The sequence below is a fragment of the Oncorhynchus clarkii genome, chromosome 1 (genome assembly GCF_045791955.1).
Source record: "Oncorhynchus clarkii lewisi isolate Uvic-CL-2024 chromosome 1, UVic_Ocla_1.0, whole genome shotgun sequence".
Classification (NCBI taxonomy): domain Eukaryota; kingdom Metazoa; phylum Chordata; class Actinopteri; order Salmoniformes; family Salmonidae; genus Oncorhynchus; species Oncorhynchus clarkii.
Genome location: NC_092147.1, coordinates 9,488,684 through 9,510,518, shown reverse-complemented (window position 1 = coordinate 9,510,518; position 21,835 = coordinate 9,488,684). Strand labels below are relative to the sequence as shown.

Genomic DNA, 21,835 nt, shown 5'->3' with positions numbered 1-21,835 from the left:
TAAAAAGATGGCTTACATATCTGCTCAGTTTGTACCGGCAGTGTACCAGATAACTTTGTTCCCACTAAATAATTCACAAGTCTTACATTATAAAATGGGTCAGGGAGTTGCCTTTTCATTATTGCTGTTACTAATGCCATATTACCACTCCTCTATAAGTATTATTATTTAAACTTTATTTAACTAGGCAAGTCAGTTAAGAACAAGTTCTTATTTACAATGACGGCCTACACCGGCCAAACCCGGGCCAATTGTGCGCCGCCCAATGGAACTCCCAATCACGGCCGGTTGCGAAACAGCCTGGATTCTAGCACTGAGATGCAGTGCCTTAGACCGCTGCACCACTCGGGAGCCCTATTAAAAAGTCCATCTTAAAGCTTTTGTATATTCTCAGACAGTAGTTTTGAAAGTAGTGCTCACGAACCAAAATGGCTCCCCGAAAAATTGTGCACAATTGTGTACTACGTAATTTATTTCACATGATATGTTACGTCCTGCAAAAAAAATACAATATGTTAAGAATTTTTAAGTGCTTAAGATACCGGACTGCATCTCTAAGTGGCCATGCAGTCTTTGTGATTCTTTGGTACTCGGAGTCAAGCAGCGTATGTCCTCTGTGCCAGAATAAAAGACCCACTGGTGTGATAAACAAACCTGTATTGGGAACGTTGTGTAACCTATAATGTATAGAAGAGTTCTATAGTCAAAATGGACATCGTGTCCTCAGACCAAGCTTAGTTCCGGTAACTGAGGCGATTCCCAAAAGCAACAGTACCTTTTTATTTTCCTAAAAGCCCAGGACGGTCAGTACAGAAGACCGAGATGTATCCACACATGTTATTTGTGATTGTATCAACTGTCTCTTTTTGTTTTTAATTTATGTATCAATCAATTCTAATATTTGATGTTGACTAGTATGTTTTGTTCACAAATCAAATTGCACTTGAAATTAGCAGCTCCAGTAGGGATCAAACCTCAGGTGAACATTACACAATATCAGTATTTGCAGTAGTTATTTAGAAGATTGTAGCCACAGACCTGTCCTTTGTCAAAACGTCACGTTTTGACTTGTTCATAGCCACCTGGTTGAAGTAAAATATATTTTATACTGTAGCTGCTAATTTAAGCACAAATTGTGTCCTATTGGTTATTTAATTTTTACCTTGGGTTGTTTCATTGGTTTTCATTATTTTCTCTGTATTTTCTTTCCTTCTCTAATGAAAGCAAATATGCCCACCATGGGTGGCTAAGGAGCTTGTGAATTTTTATAATGATGATACGCTTGATTTGACTCCAGTGGTGGCCCACTTTTCCTAACAGGCAACAGCGCGGCCACTGGGGTGAATCTGATTTGTTTTTGGGTCAAATCTTATTTAAGTGGCCAGGCAAGATTCGTAAAGACGGCTGTCACTGATAGCAGAGACAGAGAGCCGAGGAAAAACCAAAGAGAAATGTAGCTGCAGCTAAACGCCTTGAGGTGGCTTTTTTTACTCTCTCTCTGTTTCCCCTATTTTTCTCTTCTCCTCATGTCATTGTGTTCTGCATCAACCCCTTTTCATCCCTCAGAGCTTCGAGAAGGTTGGTGTGTTTTTTCTTTTTCACTTTTTTTACCCACATATAACAAAAAAAAATGTTGAAAATTTGAAATCTATTTATCTATTACAAAGCTCGATTCATTACTAATTTGAAGAAATTCTAAACAAATTATTTCAAAACTGCTAAATATTTCTGATGGACAATTTTCTTTATTCTTATTCAAAAGAAGAAATGATTCAAACAAACCTGTTTAGTTCGGGTTTTGTTTCTTTTAAGTTTGCATTGTGGGGCCTTTTCTCGTTGGTATCCTTTGGTATTGCTTCTGCTCTGAAAGCTTTCTTGCACTTGTTGTCATGGAAACGTACCACTTGGAAATAACAGGGCCTGATGCATGATGGGAGAATGTAACTACGCTTGCATGCCTGAACAGAATTCCTTTGGCCGTTGTCTTTTCTTTGTGCATTCTTTCCTGTTTTTTTGTTGTTGGTTTTTTAGCCAATTTGTTTCACTCTCTCTACTTCTTCTGCTACCCACACACTGTTTACCTAATTGACACCTTAGTTTGCTTGTTCTTTTCATTACTCCTTTTTGTGTGGTGGTGTTGTGTGTGTGTGTGTTCCATTGTTTTGTTGTGTTTTTTAACTTCCAAAAAATTGTTAGTTGTGGTTATTTTGTTTGTGGTCAGGTTTTTTTTCTTAGTTAAAGTTGTTGCTTCTTGAATCCCTTTATGATGTAATAATAAGTGTGAACATAGCCAGTGTTCCTGTCATCTTGCTTATAACAATCCATTATTGAACATTAGACCTGATTGGGCTAGATTGGGTTTCAGTGGAGATTTCCAGATGCCTTTTACAGTATCACGAAGGGTTCTGCATGGGTTTTTTATTTTCCAATGAAGGCAATCAGACACATTTGGTTTGTCGCCTGACTGCTGCCTGTCCTTCAGCATTCGGCAGACTCAATCAAACTCTGCTTTATTATTCGTTTTGTCGTCTTTTCAGCATGTCTGAATTGATTTTCAGATTGATGCAAGGCATGGCAATTTAAGGTTCTCAAATTGGACATAAACAAATACGGAGCGTTTGTTTTTGTTATGTGTTTGCATTATAACCCCTGATCTAATAGCGAGGAGAGAATGACAAATTAATTGCAGACCAATGCAAACTCTGTTTGTTTGCTCGTGTCTAAATTGAGTGTCTTGAATCTAGCTTCCCATCAGCTTTCAAAGGAGTTTTCAACATAAAGTGTAACAGTCGGTGTGTGCTGGTTTTGGAGCAGCAGATTTTTAAATGAATCAGAGACAGATCTGTATTAAATCTCATGTCACTGACTGCAGTGAACTTGCCTGTAAATTTTACAGCTCCAGAGTGCTTATGAATACATTACATAGATTTTGGGCAAGAGCCGGGTTGTTGGGAGACGGAAATACATGAGGTTCAACAAGTTTGTTCGATCAGGCATATCACTCATTCAGGCAGAAGAGATGGCAGACTTGCTCACGGACTTCCCCTATCTGTCTCCTCTGAGAGCTATGATGTTTTTACATTTTCTGCACATTAGATGTGGATCTCCTGAGGATTAGGCCCAAGAATACAAGCTCTGTCTCTCTGTAAAGTGGCCCTGCTGGGTTTGCGAAAAGCAGGTCCAGACCCACTTTGCGTTCCAACTGCAACAATACAGTCCCTTTAATAATTGCCACAGAGTGGAGGGCTGCACTCTCCCCTGGTCATGTGTAACCATGCAGGCCGGCATTTACTGTAGGCTGCATCAGAGAGACATAGGTCACCTCTCTGCCTGTACGCTCGCCAACTCAGAAAAGGGGAAGAATAAATTGTGAAACACTTCGCCATGCCTCACAGGACTTGGGATTTTGTTGCCATTAGTTTTAAGTTTCCTAGTTTAGTGTTGGTATTCACAAAGGCCTTTAGTGGCTGCTGATAGGACCTGGTCCGGTACTGCCCACTATTTTAGACAAACCTGATGACGTACCGTACCCCTCCCCTCAACCTAACACTACTGTGGGCAGTGGAACCAACAAGTTGTAGTTGAGGCATTAATGACATCTCACAATAGTTGCCCCATACACTGCTGTGGGCAGTGAAACCAACAGGTTGTAGTTGAGGCATTAATGACATCTCACAATAGTTGCCCCATACACTACTGTGGGCAGTAGAACCAACAGGTTGTAGTTGAGGCATTAATGACATCTCACAATAGTTGTCCCATACACTGCTGTGGGCAGTAGAACCAACAGGTTGTAGTTGAGGCATTAATGACATCTCACAATAGTTGCCCTATACACTGCTGTGGGCAGTAGAACCAACAGGTTGTAGTTGAGGCATTAATGACATCTCACAATAGTTGCCCCATACACTACTGTGGGCATTAGAACCAACAGGTTGTAGTTGAGGCATTAATGACATCTCACAATAGTTGCCCCATACACTGCTGTGGGCAGTGAAACCAACAGGTTGTAGTTGAGGCATTAATGACATCTCACAATAGTTGCCCCATACACTGCTGTGGGCAGTAGAACCAACAGGTTGTAGTTGAGGCATTAATGACATCTCACAATAGTTGCCCCATACACTGCTGTGGGCAGTAGAACCAACAGGTTGTAGTTGAGGCATTAATGACTTCTCACAATAGTTGCCCCATACACTGCTGTGGGCAGTAGAACCAACAGGTTGTAGTTGAGGCATTAATGACATCTCACAATAGTTGCCCCATACACTGCTGTGGGCAGTAGAACCAACAGGTTGTAGTTGAGGCATTAATGACATCTCACAATAGTTGCCCCATACACTGCTGTGGGCAGTAGAACCAACAGGTTGTAGTTGAGGCATTAATGACATCTCACAATAGTTGCCCCATACACTGCTGTGGGCAGTAGAACCAACAGGTTGTAGTTGAGGCATTAATGACATCTCACAATAGTTGCCCCATACACTGCTGTGGGCAGGGTTCTCAACATCTGTGCTCTCCTTTTGTGTCTCTTCTCTCCTCGCCTGTTTCAACTAAGCCACCACTGCTGTAGAAATCCTCCGTCTCAACTTCGTTCAGCGACACAGTTCATTAGGCAAATGTACATAATCATCTCTTTTGAGCCCTCACTCGTCTCAGACACAAATGAGGGGTTTGTCGGCTCCCACTGTACCTTGCACCAATTAGTGAGAAATAGACACTCTATTAGCAATTGTACCAATTGATGCCTTGAATACCGGAGGGTCGATATTCTCCGATTGTAGTCCTCAGAGTAGAGTCCTCAAACTATGACATGATCCCACTGAAGGAAATTTGTAAGCCCAGAAGACTTAGCCGATGATTCAATTTTGTTCGTATTTATTTATTTTTTTGCAGACCTATATTGATATCTACATATTAATAATGTAGTTGGTCTGTAGTTAGTGTCTGGAGAAATTGAAGAAAAACTTTATCCACATTGTCGATGATGCAGGAACACTGTGCCGTGCTGATGACTGCATGTGAATGTTGCAGTCCTACTATGATGCCTGCCTTGTTTTGAATGTGCTTGCATGTCCTGCTGTGCATTTCTGTTTAACTGTTGGGAAAGAAAGCTAGATTACACCTTATTTTCTCACTGGCCATTGTGGAAGCCAGCCATTTTTGTTTAAAGGAGTCCTGGAGATGATATCCCCCCTTAAAACCACACACATATATCTGTATCCTTGGAGTCCTGTGTAAATTAAGAAATGCGTATTTTGCAGCACAAAACCGGGATCAATTTACTCCCAGTTATGGACCTAATTTCTATAGTCTTTCCAATCTGACTAATTCACGGCCAAGCTGAGACCTATCTGCATTATATTTTGGCTGCTTGTCTTCCATCTGTAAGACGATGGAATAGTCAGGGAACTATAAAATCGTCTGAACCTCATGTTTGCTATTATCAGATATCCAGCCAGGATTTCTGTCAGTATCCCTCATGTAATAATCTCCATTTTGATGAGCCAGCCATAGAGACTATTTAGCATTGCTTCAGCCAAGGTGTAGGCAGCCCCATGTGGTTTCTATGTAAATGTGCTCGGTCTTGCTCCCCGGCTTGTAACTTCAGAATCTCCATATCACGCCTGTGTCCTCAGGCACCGAGAGGGTGTAATCTCAGCTTCAAGGTGACACTAAAGGCCACACATTATTTTGGCTTCCCCCCTTCTTCATTTTGGGGCAGGACAAACTGCCGCACCAAAATGGCCGATAATGTCCGATGCCTTCTGACCTCCATTTTGTCACTGAACTCTGGCCCCACTTAGAGTTAGCTCAGTACTCTGGCGTTCTCTCTTGACTGCTTCTTCACCTTCGTCCACTGTAAGACCTTTTGAGTTGTATTTCTCACCACATTGGGGCTTGAAATAGTACTCCAAATCATTGGTATATTTTGAACACTAGTCACTATGTGCCTGTTGGGCTCCTGGTCTTAGTGAATAAGGAGACGTGTCAATGCAATTGGGATTCTTTATTTCTTTATTTTTATTTATTGTCGTTGCTAGGTTTGTGTTTCTGAAGAGTAGCATCACAGAGAAAGAGCAGCATTCCCCACATCACACTCTATTGTGTGAGAGAGAGAGAGAGAGAGAGAGAGAGAGAGAGAGAGAGAGAGAGAGAGAGAGAGAGAGAGAGAGAGAGAGAGAGAGAGAGAGAGAGAGAGAGAGAGAGAGAGAGAGAGAGAGAGAGAGAGAGAGAGAGAGAGAGAGAGAGAGAGAGAGAGAGAGAGAGAGAGAGAGAGAGAGAGAGATTACAGTGCCATGTGCATGATAAACCTGTCCACTCCACCCTATCCCATACTCATTTCGTATACAGTACTACATCAAGATAATGGTAGTGGGGTGAGGCATTGACTTGAGATCCAAATGTCAACCAACTGAAACAGCTGTGTCTGCTACTGTCAGCAGCTCCTACCCATTTCAAGATGTATAGGATATAACCAAGCTGCAGTTTATTGTCTGACCTTGAACTAATGATGCTCTGTTTAAACAGATGTCCTGGAAACATTCTGAGGGTAGAACCAATCAGAATTCATCAGAGGCTACATAAATGCATTAGAAGTTAGATTATTTTTCCTTTTACGCATGCTTGAAAGACTTAAAAGGAGATTGTTATACCATTGTTCCGGGGGAGAGACCTATATTTCAGAAAATGTAACAGTAGAACCTTAGAAGTGGTGGGCAAGGGTGAAAGGTTAAAAAAAAAAAAAAAATTCACTCAACCACCAATACTCGGTCCATTGTCTGACCTTCGCCCCAAGGGAGAGAACAGGGCCGTCAAAACCCAAACTGGTGTACTCTTATTCCAATGTCCGTACAATTAAACCTAGATAGACTTCCCTTGTAAATGTAGTTATTTAATATTCAAGTGTTTCGAATTTGGCAATGGTTTTTAAGTGGCCGTGAGTCAACCCCCCAACCCCCCCCCCAAAAAAAAACAGAGCCTTGAGGAACACACCCACACACTGTGATGTTGGCTATACTGTTAAGATTCAATGTTTTTTGTAGATTTTAATTTGGATTTCCCTTTCTTTGATTTTAAATGTGTCCCACACCATGCTAGATTGTGAATGGCATGCTTGTATGGGCTTGGGTGACATGTTTAGACTGTACTGGTTCTCTTGTGTCGGGCCTTGTTGATCTGTTACTCATGTCATGCCCACACCCATGCGTGTCCATGTAAAGAATGGGCTAACCTTTCACTTTTGTTCTTCAATAAGTACTTTTTGGGGAGAGATTATAGGGCTATGGCCAATACAATAAGTGCACTACAAAACATCTGTCATAAGAGTGACATCATACGTACTAGGACAGAACAGGGGATGATGACAAAAATCCACGACAGTTATGACAACAGATATGACATTGTTCTGACTATCTCCTCTCCTGCCTCCTTAGCAAAGTAATTTCCGTTGATATACGTGGATGGTTGGTTGTGATTCAGTCATGACCTGTTATGAAAGACAATGTTATGCCACCCTTTTGTTAGCGTTGTGATTGCCACTTGTTGTGAATATGGTGCCTACTTTCTTTTCGTTCTTTTCACAAATAGGAGACAATTTTGGAAATAGTTATTCTTGTCTTAAACTGTGCCGAGGTGTTAAGCTTAATTTGTTGTATTTTTTTTACATAATCCATTTGAGTTACCTATTTTACTATAACTAAACACAAAGTAATTCACACAAAAAAAAGTTATCTTGAGGGGAAATGTGTAGTAACCAGGACTTGTGAATAGAGCACCTTGACCTCAAGGTCGGGTTTTGACACGCTTGTCTACAGTAGCAATTGACATTGTCAGTGAGTTCCAGGGGTTTTTCTAAGGTACTCTGGAAGAGCACTGGTGTGGGTGTTTGGGATAATATGATTATCACCCAATGGAGACGATACTCATGTCAGTGAATGCATTATTCATTTATTTTTACACTTACTGTAAAAAGGGAGATACCTCCGTGATTCTGTGACCAATCAATTGCGGTAGATTCTACAGTTCAGATTCTGAGAAGTAGAGATAAACATTTCTTGGATGTCTCCTTGTGCACAGGCTTGGTTTATGTATTAAAGATCACAGCTCAGAGTTACTTTATTGAAATGCACGCTCGGTGGTGTACACAAACAGGTAAATCCTTTTAGAGGAAGTGTGCTGTAAGCTTGAATGGTGCTCTCCCTCGTGGAAAAACAGTCAAGGTTATCCGATACTATGATTGAATGAATCCCATTTGAATCGACACGGTGTGTTAGGAATGCCATTTTTCCTCTCTACCCCATCCTCCCCCCTTAACCTTAATGCACCCCTGGTTTTTGTTGGCAACAAGCCTGGGGATGGGGGGGGGGGGGGCAGTTTAATCTCTGATTTGAAGCCCCAGTGTGTGAGACCTCAAACCCACTTTGAGACATGTTTTTATTTACTTTGGCCAGTCTCTTTACCCTCTCCTCCTACCTTCCCCCTTCCCTCTCTCCTCCTACCTTCCCCTACCCTCTCTCCTCCTACCTTCCCCCTACCCTCTCTCCTCCTACCTTCCCCATGCCCTCTCTCCTCCTACCTTCCCCCTACCCTCTCTCCTCCTACCTTCCCCTTACCCTCTCTCCTCCTACCTTCCCCTTACCCTCTCTCCTCCTACCTTCCCCTACCCTCTCTCCTCCTATCTTCCCTCTACACTCTCTCCTCCTACCTTCCCCCTACCCTCTCTCCTCCTACCTTCCCCTTACCCTCTCTCCTCCTACCTTCCCCTACCCTCTCTCCTCCTATCTTCCCTCTACACTCTCTCCTCCTACCTTCCCCTACCCTCTCTCCTCCTACCTTCCCCCTGCCCTCTCTCCTCCTACCTTCCCCTACCCTCTCTCCTCTTACCTTCAACCCTGCCCTCTCTCCTCCTACCTTCCCCATGCCCTCTCTCCTCCTACCTTCCCCCTTCCCTCTCTCCTCCTACCTTCCCCTACCCTCTCTCCTCTTACCTTCCCCCTGCCCTCTCTCCTCCTACCTTCCCCATGCCCTCTCTCCTCCTACCTTCCCCTACCCTCTCTCCTCCTACCTTCCCCTACCCTATCTCCTCCTACCTTCCCCTACCCTCTCTCCTTCTACCTTCCTCTACCCTCTCCTCTCCTACCTTCCCCTACCATCTCTCCTCCTACCAGCCCTACCCTCTCCCCCTCTACAGTCTCCTCTTCTTCCCCTACCCTCTCCCCTCCTTCCTTCCCCTACCCTCTCCCCTCCTACCCTACCCTACCCTACCCACTCCTACCCTCCCCTACCCTCTCCCATTCTTCCTTCCCCTACCCTCTCTCCTCCTTCCTTCCCCTACCCTCTCTCCTCCTACCTTCCCCTACCCTCTCCCATCCTTCCTTCCCCTACCCTCTCTCCTCCTACCTTCCCCTACCCTCTCTCCTCCTACCTTCCCCTACCCTCTCCCCTTCTACAGTCCCATCCCCTCCCCTACCCTCTCCCCTTCTACCGTACCCTCCTTCCTTCACCTACCCTACCCCTCCTACCTTCCCCTACCCTCTCCCCTCCTACCTTCCTCTACCATCTCCCCTCCTACCATACTCTACCATCTCCCCTCCTACCTTCTCTCTCCCCTCCTACCTTCCCTCTCCCCTCCTACCTTCCCCTACCCTCTCCCCTCCTACCTACCCCTACCCTCTCCCCTTTTACCATCACCTCCTCTTCCTACCTTCCCCTACCCTCTCCCCTCCTACCTACCCTCTCCCCTCCTACCTTCCCCTACCCTCTCCCCTCCTACCTTACTCTACCATCTCCCCTCCTACCTTCCCTCTCCCCTCCTACCTTCCCTCTCCCCTCCTACCTTCCCCTACCCTCTCCCCTCCTACCTACCCCTACCCTCTCCCCTTTTACCACCCCCTCCTACCTTCCCCTACCCTCTCCCCTCCTACCTTCCTCTACCATCTCCCCTCCTACCTTACTCTACCATCTCCCCTCCTGCCTTCCCTAACCTCTCCTACCTTCCACTATCCGCTCTCCTTCTTCTCTCCCCTACCCTCTCCCCTCCTACCTCCCCGCCCCTCCTTCCTATCTTTCCCCATCCTCTACCTTCCCCTACCCTTCCCCTTTCTACCTTCCCCTACCCACTTTTCTCCTACCTTCCCCTACCCTACCCCTCCTACCTTCCCTTACCCTCTCCCCTCCTTCCTTCCCCTACCTCTGCGTACAGTACATTATCTTGCCCATCAGTGTCTTGTTTGTCTGTTCCTTCAATCTGCAGTCTTGTTGCTCCGGTCTGTTCTGTTCTGCCTCGTGTCCCATCTCCTTATCCTCCCGGTCTGTCCGTCTGTCTCTAAGTCTGAGTCTCAGCATATTCTCCATCGTTTTAGTTTTTTACTTCTCTCTCTCTCCCTCTGGACCTTTCTTGCATGAGTCCAATAGCCTCATACACAGTGTGTATCTCACACACACACACACACACACACACACACACACACACACACACACACACACACACACACACACACACACATCACACACATGTAGATATACTATGCATACTCACATAAACACAAATTATTACCCAACCTAATCCTCTCCCCACTCAACCACATGATCAACTTTATATGACCATTCCAACTACCCCCAATTCTCTCCCATCCTGGACATCCGTTGTGCTGTACCCCCAGCTCTTCCTCTACCTCCTTTTTCTCCTGTCTTTGATAGTTCCTCTCTAGCTACTACAGCTGTCTCTATATGTCCTCTAATAGACAAACTAGTTTTTCCTCTCTAGCTACTACAGCTGTCTCTATATGTCCTCTAATAGACAGACTAGTTGTTCCTCTCTATACCTATTTTGCTTTACTTCTGCCAGGACTGCAATGTGACAATGTGCCAACTGTCACATTAGGTCACATTGTCTCAAAAAGAAGCTTACACAGCATTGAAATGGGTCCCCCCCCCTTCCCTCCCTCCCACCCCTCCTTTTTCTCTCTTTGTCTCTCTCTCTCTCTTTCTTAATTCCTTGCGCGCGTTCTATCCTTTCTCAGATATGTACCGTTTCCTCTCCAATCGTCTTTGTCTGGGCATGCTAGCGACCCTTGAGTTATATTCCTCAATGCATTCTATCTCAATTTTATATCTGGTTTTGTTATGTATTGTTTACTCCTTGATTTACCTCAGTCTATTATGCATGCTGTCTGTGGGACTGATAGCTGCATCTATCAATGGAACCGTGTCAGATCTTCGAAAGGCTTTGTCCAGTGGATCTACCCTAAACCACAAAAATCTGATTAAAGTTTCTCATCTTTAGCCATAGCTTGCAGATACCATTAGGGCTAAGAGCACAAGCCTGTTTATCAATCAGATGCATGTCGCCCCAACTCCAACTATAACCACTCTATCCATAGAATACTATGGGAGAAATGTCCTATTCTTCCTGTGCCATGGGAGGGGCCTATAATGGCCAACTTCCTGGTTTGCTTTGAGTGGCTGAGAGGACAGGAAGTTTCTGTTTACTGTATGGCATCGATCATGCAGTACTCCCTCAAACATTAGACTCTTTCTTCATGGATGTTAACTCCACGTTGTCGAAACATATTCTGTCAGTAGGTCAGTTTTCAAAGATGAGAAACTCCTAATAGATTTTTGTGTCTTTAATTGTGCTGTGATGGGTCAAATTTTGGTCAATGGAACCTTGTTGCTATGAATCGTTGCTTTAATGTCAATCTATATTGTCGTTGAAGCAGTTCTTGTTAGTTCAGTTCCTTCTCATTATTAATATTTTTTTTTTTGTTACTTTGGAAAGTGCGTACTAGAAAAACGTACTAGATTTAGTTGAGTTTCAGTTGTCTGTGATTTTCTCTGTGGGTGTAATGGATGCCGTTGAAAGGGTCCATTTTTTATCGGCCTGTCTTGTTACCGCTTTTTCTCTCTCTCTTTTTGACTCCCTCCTCCCTCCTCCCTCCTCCCTCCACCTCATCCCTCCCTCCTCCCTCCTCCCCACTCCCAGTCCGCCGTGTGCCCCCTCGCTTTTCTATCCCGCCGACCAGTCACGAGATGATGCCAGGTGGCAGTGTGAACATCACCTGCGTGGCGGTAGGGTCGCCCATGCCGTACGTCAAATGGATGCTCAACTCCGAGGACCTAACGCCCGAAGACGAGATGCCAGTGGGTCGGAATGTTCTGGAGCTCAACAGCGTGCGAGAGTCTGCCAACTATACATGTGTGGCCATGAGCAGTCTGGGCATCATCGAGGCGGTGGCGCAGATCACTGTCAAGTGTAAGGGGGCCGGCACAGAGATTCTTCTAGGCTACTAGTACTACTGCTGTGATTGGGGGAAAAAAACAGCATTGAGATGTGTTATAATGTGGCATCTTAATAAAAATTATATGTCTGCATCTGAGTCATTTTAAAAGTCCCTCTTCACTCCCCCCCCCCCCCCCCCCCCCCCCCTTCTGAACCCCCACAGCCCTGCCCAAGCCTCCAGGCACCCCAATGGTGACCGAGACCACGGCCACCAGTGTCACCATCACCTGGGACTCGGGCAACCCGGACCCAGTGTCCTATTACATCATCCAGTACCGCGCCAAGTCTCCCGACAGCAAGTTTGAGACCATGGACGGCATCACCACTACGCGATACAGCATCGGGGGCCTCTACCCCAACACGGAGTACGAGATCCGCGTCTCGGCCTTTAACACCATCGGCCAGGGTCCCCCCAGTGAGCCGGTGGAGACCCGGACCGGGGAACAAGCCCCGGCCAGTCCGCCCCGCAACATCCAGGCCCGGATCATCTCCCAGAACACCATGATGGTGCGCTGGGACGAGCCAGAGGAGCCCAACGGACAGATCAAAGGGTACCGGGTGTACTACACCATGGACCCGTCCCAGCCCATGAGCCTATGGCAGATCCATAATGTCCAGGATAGCATCATCACCACCATCCAGAGCCTGGTGGCATCTGAGACCTACACCATCCGTGTCCTGGCCTTTACCTCGGTGGGCGACGGGCCCTTCTCCGACCCCATCCACGTCAAAGTGCTGCAAGGAGGTTAGGGTTCTGGGTTCAACCCTTCCTATCAACAATTTCTGTGTGGTTTTACTAGGGTTGAATGTATACCACAAGTGTTCCGTTACGATTTTGTACTGTAGTTGAAAGTCCTTGTAAAAACGAGAGCTCACTGCAATGATCACTGTCACTAATTCCATTTCTCTTTGTCTGTCATAGTCCCCGGACAGCCAACAAAGTTCCAGGTTGGTGCTGTGTCCGACACAAGCATGGAGTTGACCTGGGAACCTGCCTTCCAGAAAGAGGGGATCATCAGCTTTGAACTCCGGTACAAAGAGGGAAGTTTTGGTAGCCAGGTAAGATATGGTTGTTCTTTTGTTAAAAGTGAGCTGTGGGAAGAGTGTTGACCAAACTTTTGCCTTTTAGTACTCATAGAACACACTGTTTGAGGAAAGGTGTTCAGCGAACAAGGTGCAAAAAGGAACAAACATGAGGTACAGTAAGATCCAGTGATATAAAATTTCAGTCAAAAGCCTCACTTTTTTACACCAACAGGTGACCAAAACTTTTGGCCCCACTGCTTCGTACGTCGTTGAGGGTCTGCGGGCGAACACGGAGTACTACTTCTCTCTGGCTGCCATTTCCAACAAAGGCATTGGAGCCTTCACCAACGAAATATCCCAGAAAACCTTGCAAGCCAGTATGTAGCTCTTTTGCTCTCTTCTCCATGTCCTCTGTGTGGGCTGTGGGCGGGCTGATGGGAGTCTGTGGTGCAGGGGTCAACAATGTGTTTGTGTCTTCTGGTGACCTTTAATCATGCAGATCTTTTGTGAAGACATGAACTCTCTTCCTGGCTCCAGGCTAGAAGCGTGGAATTAATTGAAGTGTCTCCATTGTTGCCTTGATGTCGAAGTTCTCATCACCTTTGAACTGTGAATGTGTTTTATAGGGATATGCACAGGGTTCAAAGCTGATTCTGTTCTATAATGACTTTCTTGATTCAATACTATGCAGATCATCTATTGACAACATGTGATTTAATGGTTTGGGAACAATGATGATTTCTCCCAAAGACTTCAACCTGACAGAAATAACTGTACTTATTGTTCTTCAGCAGGATAAAAGTTACCTTAGAAATTGTAAAAAGGTGTGATGGTCTTTAACCGTTTTTTACCTGTAGAGTGTATTATTTTCCAACCTGGATTTATATGTCATGGTGCTAACTAACTATGATGCATTTTATCCTCCATTGTCAAACAAACCGGTCAATGTTTCTCACTTTCTTTATTTTCCTTTCACTGCTGTTTTCCTTTGTCAACAGCAAGTCCACTTTAACCCACATGACTGAGACACAAAACTAAACTCCCCACCCGCTGGGCAAAAAAACTGGTTGAATCAATGTTGTTTCCACGTCATTTTAACCCCCCCAAAAAATCAATGTGATGATGTCGAATCAACGTTAAAAACGAATTGAATTTGCAAAAAGCAATCAACGTAAGGCCAATTTCGATTTGTTTCAAACAACTTTTAACCAAAATCCAATGACATGGTGACAACTCAACCAAATGTAAATCAAAACTACGTTGACGTCTGTGCCCAGTGGGCCGTGACTGCCATGGCTTTCTGCTGAACCATGTGTAGAGAGGGGTGAGGTGGGTGTAGGATTCAGAGGACAGGCAGCAAAACCCTCCAATCAGAAGCCTTCACTGCACCTCATAGGCCCCACGTCCTGAATTAATTCCAGCTGATAAAAAAATAAAAAATAAAAAAAAAATAAATCCCAGATGCAAGGAACACATCTAAATAATTGAAACACTGCTTGCTAAAAAAATAACCCCACACAAGTAACATCATGGCGAACAGTATGTGCAGGAGAGTACTGATGGCTTACCTAATCGAATATTCAACGTTGTTTGAGGACTGTAGAGCTGGCAGTATATTACATGTAAGTCTCCAGACTTTCTTAAGGGGTTACGTACTGTATAGAAAGATTTGAGTTATGTGTTGAGGTTTAATAAGGCGTTCTAATGATCTAAAGTCGTGCTGTTGCTAACTGCCTGTAAACACACACAGTCCAGTTTAAAGTGAATGATGGCAGGACCTTGTAGCATTTGGTTTATTTGCCTATAGGCCTACTGTAGCTCTGATTGGCTGTGGCACACAGGTCTGTGTAGACTCCGGTACTGGACAAGACATATGTTATTATTAGGTTTTATTTACTGCAGTGTCTATTATTTGTCCAAACGCACGGCTATTTTCCCACTTTATATTGCTATAGAATTTTCACAAATGCCTTACTATTCGTCATTCCCAAAATGACCATATCTAAGTTGCTCGCTTGTTAGAAAATGTTTTAAAAAGTGTCATATTCTTCCTTGGGATGTAAATGAACAGATTTGAATAAGATTTCATATTGCTAAAACGCTGTCAGTTCCACTTGAAGGCTTTAATCTCTGAAGAACTCAGATAGTGTAGCTGGATTTGCTTGGATTATGGATGGATCAGGGCAGCCTTTGTGGGGTAGAGGGTAGTAAATTGCGACAGATCAATTGTCCAGATGAATGAGCATTGCTCAAATATGTGGATTCCCTAGCCTTGATCAAATGAGTGTATTAATCATACAGCATCCATGTAATGATAGCCCACACAATTGCATTATCATTTCAGTAATGTACATGGATGTTTAATTTAAGAATAGGTTGGAGTTGTTGTGTCCTCTGTCCGATTCCTAAGGGATTTACAATGAAGAACTTTGAGTGGGGTTGGCCATCAGAAAGCCATGGTAGTGGGAGGAGACCTCTTTTAACACATTTTCTGTCTCTACCAGTGAAACGTGTTGGCTGTTCCCCCTTGTTGGGGCTGTAGGGCTGTGGGATAACCACTTCACATTTATGTTGATAGTGATGGGGGCAGCTACTCAGACAGCGCTGCTGAATCACTGATGGGGCACCAGTTGCATGCAACACTCCATCGTGTCCACTGGGTGTGCTGTTGGCATTCTGTCACTGCATCCTTGATCAATGGCCACACCAGGCATGGCCCTACCTATATATGTACATCCAACCCCAGCTCTGTATGTGGGTATCGCTGCCTGTCTGTCTATCTATGTATGTCTTGCATTGTTTTCTAGAACAGTAAGCTGCAAGCGGATTGTATCGGATACACTCCTCTCTCTCTCTCTCTCTCTCTCTCTCTCTCTCTCTCTCTCTCTCTCTACTCTCTCTCGTTATTCTCTCCTCTCTCTCTCTCTCTCTCTCTCTCTCTCTCTCTCTCTCTCTCTCTCTCTCTCTCTCCCTGTCTGTCCCTCCATTTCTGTCTCTGTAACTTGTTCCCCTTGTCTGAAATGGAACAAAATCTCTCCTTGGAATGGCTTGACATCACCTTGCTTACTTTGTTTCCTTCCTCTTGTTTCGTTGAGTCAATTTTAGATTATTTTTTTTGTATTTTGTTCTTCAGGTTTTTCAAAACCATATGGCTCACATTACATCAGGATGCAGCTTGCAAAATGTTTGCTGGCGTTTGGGTTCTAATGTGAACCCAAGTCCAATGCAGCCACCACAACAGCTGCTGCATACACCACTTAGCGATATCATTTCCAAACGTTATCCATTTAACTAGAGTAAGTATCTCCTGGGGTTTCTGGTTCTGCTGAGGGTCTCCTCTTTTCAACCCCTTGAGCTCTGTCGTTAGGGTCCAGGGATATGAGTCACTTTTCTTAGCCAATCGGCTGCTCGTGTACAGCCAGCCACTCCTCTCACAAGTCCCTTCTGAAGTAGGTGTCAGAAAAAGCCAACGGGCTTCACATCGAAGAGGTCAGAAAAGTTACAAACTCGGGCAGTCAAAACAAAGCTGCGTTTCACTCCACATCACAAAAGAACAAAACTAAAAACATGACCTAGTGGATGCATTTGAGGTAAGTGTTTGTTTGGTACAGGTGGTCCAGTCTGCCGTAACCCATAGCAACGACCCCGTGACCTACTTAAGCAATAAGGCCCGAGGGGGTGTGGTATATGGCCAATATACCACTGCTAAGGGATGTTCTTAGGCACGAAATAACTTAGATGTCTACTTTCATTATACTTAAATATTCATATCCATACGGGAAATTGTTAAATATTCATATCCATACATGAAATGGGTAAATATCCATAAATGTAATGGTTAAATATTCATATATGTATATTAAATGGTTAAATATTCATATCCATACATGAAATGGTTAAATATTTATATATATATATATATATATATATATATATATATATATATATATATATATATATATATATATCATATCATATCATATCATATATTCATATATGCAGAAAGGTTAAATATTCATATCCGTACATGAAATGGGTAAATATTAATGTGCATACATGAAATGGTTCAATATTCATATCCACAAATTAAATTGTTAAATATTCATATATGTATATTAAATGGTTAAATATTTATATTATATATATATATATATATATATATATATATATATATATATATATATATATATATATATCATATCATATATTCATATATGCAGAATGGTTAAATATTCATATCCGTACATGACATGGGTAAATATTCATGTGCATATATGAAATTGTTAAATATTCATATCCACAAATGAAATGGTTAAATATTCATATCCACAAATGAAATGGTTAAATACTCACATCCACACGTGAAATGAGTAAATATTCGTATACATAAATTAAATTGTTAAATATTCATACAGATACATGAAATGGTTAAATATTCATATCCACAAATTAAATGGTTAAATAAATAATATCCATATATGAAATGGTTAAATATTCATATCCACAAATTAAATGGTTTAAATATTCATATCCACAAATTAAATGGTTAAATACTCATATCCGTATGTGAAATGGTTAAATATTCGTATCTACAAATGAAATGGTTAAATATTCGTATCCATATATTAAATGGTTAAATATTCGTATCCATATATTAAATGGTTAAATATTAATACAACATGTCTGTGGTTTGCTTACTCATACATGTCAGGAAAAGCACAGAAAAGCAGAATTCACTATTAGTCTGCCGTGTAACACACACACACACACACCCTAAAGTGCCTGCGATCTAGAAGACAAAGCTACTCTTCTTTGGCTGTATTGGAGATGTACATAAAGTAAAGTTAAGAGTGTACTGTGTGTCCGTCCATCACCAAAAAAAAGGCGAAGCCAATCATCAGGTTGTTCCATCCTTAAAACAACCCAGGGATTCTGGGAGGCTGCTTTGAGGCACATGACCGACGCTCTAGACCGCCGGCCCTCATCTCCCTCTTCCTCCCCCTGCTAACAATCCAATTACCTTAGTGTGGCGCTGCTAGATACTGTCATTATAAACACACACCTCATTGGAGCAGCATCAGATTGCTCGCTATACACAACACACACTTGTGCAGGCTACAGTATAATGAGGGAACCTTGTTTACCAGTGGCTGGACTGGGCTTTCTGCTCAAACACATTTAGATGTGTTTGTACTCTAATGACATGTTAGGAAAAAGACCATTAGGACGGGAGACACTAGAAAATGGTAGCCGTTACCCATACGTTACTCGGCAGACTGGACCTCTTTGCTAACCAAGTGAAGTGAAAACGAAAGACAATCCTCTCCTTGTTTCCATTCTGTCTATATTCTCTGGAACAGTGCACATGTCCTCTCAGAGCGTTGACTTTATATTCAGTCCGTGTGGCGTGACCAGGGGCCATTGTCATGGGGACCATTCTGCCACTAAAGACCAGTGAAAACCAACAGCAGAGGAGTTCTCTCCCGACTCCTCACCTACACTTTAGGTTCAAGAAATCAAGAGCTTGGAACTAAAAGGTTCTATCTGCATTTTAGTCAAAATTTAGTTAATGACATTAGCCTTGTTCTGTTCAATGTTTCTCTACCTATATAGTACTCTAAATACCCCCAAATCATCTTGTTAAATTCAAAAGAATGCAATATTAAAATTCCTGACACCATTCAAACCAATGAGTCTTAAAGCCAATTATTTCAAAATCATCTTTTGCAGATAGAACTTTATAGTTCTCGAAATCACTTACTGTATTTGATCTGAAATCTGCAATATCTGACTCCAAACAGATCGATTTAACTATATCTAAGTCAACTTATTTTGGGCTAAGAAAAAACATACTGTTCCTGTACTGGTCCTGCAGTCCTATTCTGGTCCAATACTGGTCCTGTACTGGTCCTGTACTGGTCCTGTGGTCCTATACTGGTCCTGTGGTCCTATGTTGGTCCTGTACTGGTCCTGTTCTGGTCCTATACTGGTCCTGTGGTCCTATACTGGTCCTGTTCTGGATCTATACTGGTCCTGTGGTCCTGTACTGGTCCTGTGGTCCTGTACTGGCCCCATATTGGTCTTGTTGTCCTATATTGGTCCTATTGTCCTATATTGGTCCTCTGGGCAGCTATGTTCCCCAGTCATATTTATGGCCCCTGGGATACGCTGCCCCAGTCAGACAAGGTTGAGACACCTATGAGACAACCGTTAAGAAGCGGCCGCGGAGGGTCCACACACCAGAGACCGGGAGCTCCCCATATCTCCCTCAACAAGAGACACAGTAACGGGGGCCGGCTGGACCCCCGGGTGGGTGTTTTTACGGGAGGTTTGCAGAGGGGAGAGTGAAGGGCCCTAGGATGAAAGATAAGAATCCCATTTCATAGCTTTGCCGTGGAGCTATAGGGAGACCTCTGGAGTGTCAGGCTTTGTTACACATTTAGATTTTACCTTGAAGCTGACAGCAACCAGTGGAGTGTTATCGCTCAAATTAAAGTGGCAGATTCTAAATCCCCGCATTTAGTCCCCTACTTACTGTAATTGCTGAAGGTTTTTATATATTGGAATATTTGTCGAACGTGGCCATTAGGCATGGAGTCGGATTAATTCCATAATGGTGACAAATACTACTCTGGCATTGAGGAAGAAAATACAACAAAACAGGCACATTGTGTAATCACACTCACTGACTGAATGCGACAGCAATTTGATCCGTGGCGGTCATTGATTGACTAGCCGCAGACTTATGACTTGTGGACCAGCTTGTGTTGGAAGCGGGCACTATTGAAGCAGGTGGGGGTTTGCAGTCAATTATAAAGCCTCTACCAGCCCAAACCCCATCTTCCCAAGCTTCCATTCACATTATAGCAGACTTACAATCTGGTGGCGATATCTCCACAGACATGACTAATGATATGCCAAATCAATATAGCTTTCATGCAGGCTTTTAAAATATACTTCAAAAGACCTACCGAAAGTGAAGCATTACCAGAGTTCCATCTTGTAATTCTAGTGTCCATAATCTCCACCACTGGGCATGTGTAGGAGCCGAGGCGAAACCCATAGCTATGCACATTGCCTGTCTTGAGTTTATCTGGTCTTAGGGGTCTGCGTGGCACAATAGCTCCAGCACTGTCAGCTTCTCTCTTCACATAGATTGATCGCTGAGCATTCGCTGTTGATTCAAAGATCAGCTTTAATATTGCAGATAGATTGTGGCTTCTATCAATGTAATTGTCTGCATCATTTCCAAACCCCCATATATATATTTTTATTAGTACAGTGCCTTGTAAAAGTATTCATCCCCCTTGGTGTTTTTTCCATTTTGTTGCATTACAACCTGTTATGTAAATTTATTTTTATTTGGATTTCATGTAATGGACATACACAAAATAGTCCAAATTGATGAAGTGAAATTAAAAGAATAACTTTTTTTCAAAAAAATTATTAAAAAAAATGGATAAGTGGTGAGTACATTTGTATTCACCCCCTTTGCTATGAAGCCCCTAAATAAGATCTGGTGCAACCAATTACCTTCAGAAGTCACATAATTACTTAAATAAAGTCCACCTGTGTGCAATCTAAGTGTCACATGATCTCAGTATATATACACCTTTTATGAAAGACCCCAGAGCCTGCAACACCACCAAGCAAGGGGCACCACCAAGCAAGGGGTACCACCAAGCAAGCAGAACCATGAAGACCAAGGAGCTCTCCAAGCAGGTCAGGGACAAAGTTGTGGAGAAATACAGATCAGAGTTGGGCTATAAAAAAAATACATCCCATGGAGCACCATTAAATCCATTATTAAAAAATTGAAAGAATATGGCACCACAACAAACCTGCCAAGAGAGGGCCGCCCACCAAAACTCAAGGACCAGGCAAGGAGGGCATTAATCAGAGAGGCAACAAAGAGACCAAAGATAACCCTGAAGGAGCTGGAAAGCTCCACAACGGGGATTGGAGTATCTGTCCATAGGACCACTTTCAGCCGTACACTCCACAGAGCTGGGCTTTACGGAATTAGTGGCCAGAAAAAAGCCATTGCTTAAAGAAAAAAATAAGCAAACACGCTTGGTGTTCACCAAAAGTCTTGTTCACCAAAGTCACCAAAACATATGGAAGAAGGTGCTCTGGTCAGATGAGACTAACATTTAGCTTTTTGGCCATCAAGGAAAATGCTATGTCTGGCGCAAACCCAACACCTCTCATCACCCCGAGAATACCATCCCCCCATTATGCTGTGGGGATGTTTTTCATCGGCAGGGACTGGGAGACTGTTCAGAATTGAAGGAATGATGCATGGCGCTAAATACAGGGCATTCTTGAGAGAAACTGGGATGGAGGTTCACCTTCCAGCAGGACAATGACCCTAAGCATACTGCTAAAGCAACACTTGAGTGTGGTTTAAGGGGAAACATTTAAATGTCTCGGAATGGCCTAGTCAAAGCCCATAATCTGTGGTATGATTTAGATTGCTGAACACAGAACCCATCCAACTTGAAGGAGCTGGAGCAGTTTTGTCTT

The 21,835-nt window shown here is 43.4% G+C and overlaps 1 protein-coding gene across 5 annotated transcripts in view; it reads left to right on the top strand.

Annotated features, from left to right (window-relative positions):
• Window positions 1-21,835, top strand: part of LOC139420041 (protein tyrosine phosphatase receptor type Sa) — a 367,333-nt gene that overhangs the window by 245,092 nt on the left and 100,406 nt on the right. For all 5 annotated transcript variants that reach the window (XM_071170075.1, XM_071169830.1, XM_071169988.1 and 2 more), the window contains 4 exons: window positions 11,987-12,256; window positions 12,447-13,028; window positions 13,206-13,342; window positions 13,542-13,686. In XM_071170075.1, the coding sequence (XP_071026176.1) occupies window positions 11,987-12,256; window positions 12,447-13,028; window positions 13,206-13,342; window positions 13,542-13,686 (1,134 nt within the window). The remainder of the gene's footprint in view (window positions 1-11,986; window positions 12,257-12,446; window positions 13,029-13,205; window positions 13,343-13,541; window positions 13,687-21,835) is intronic.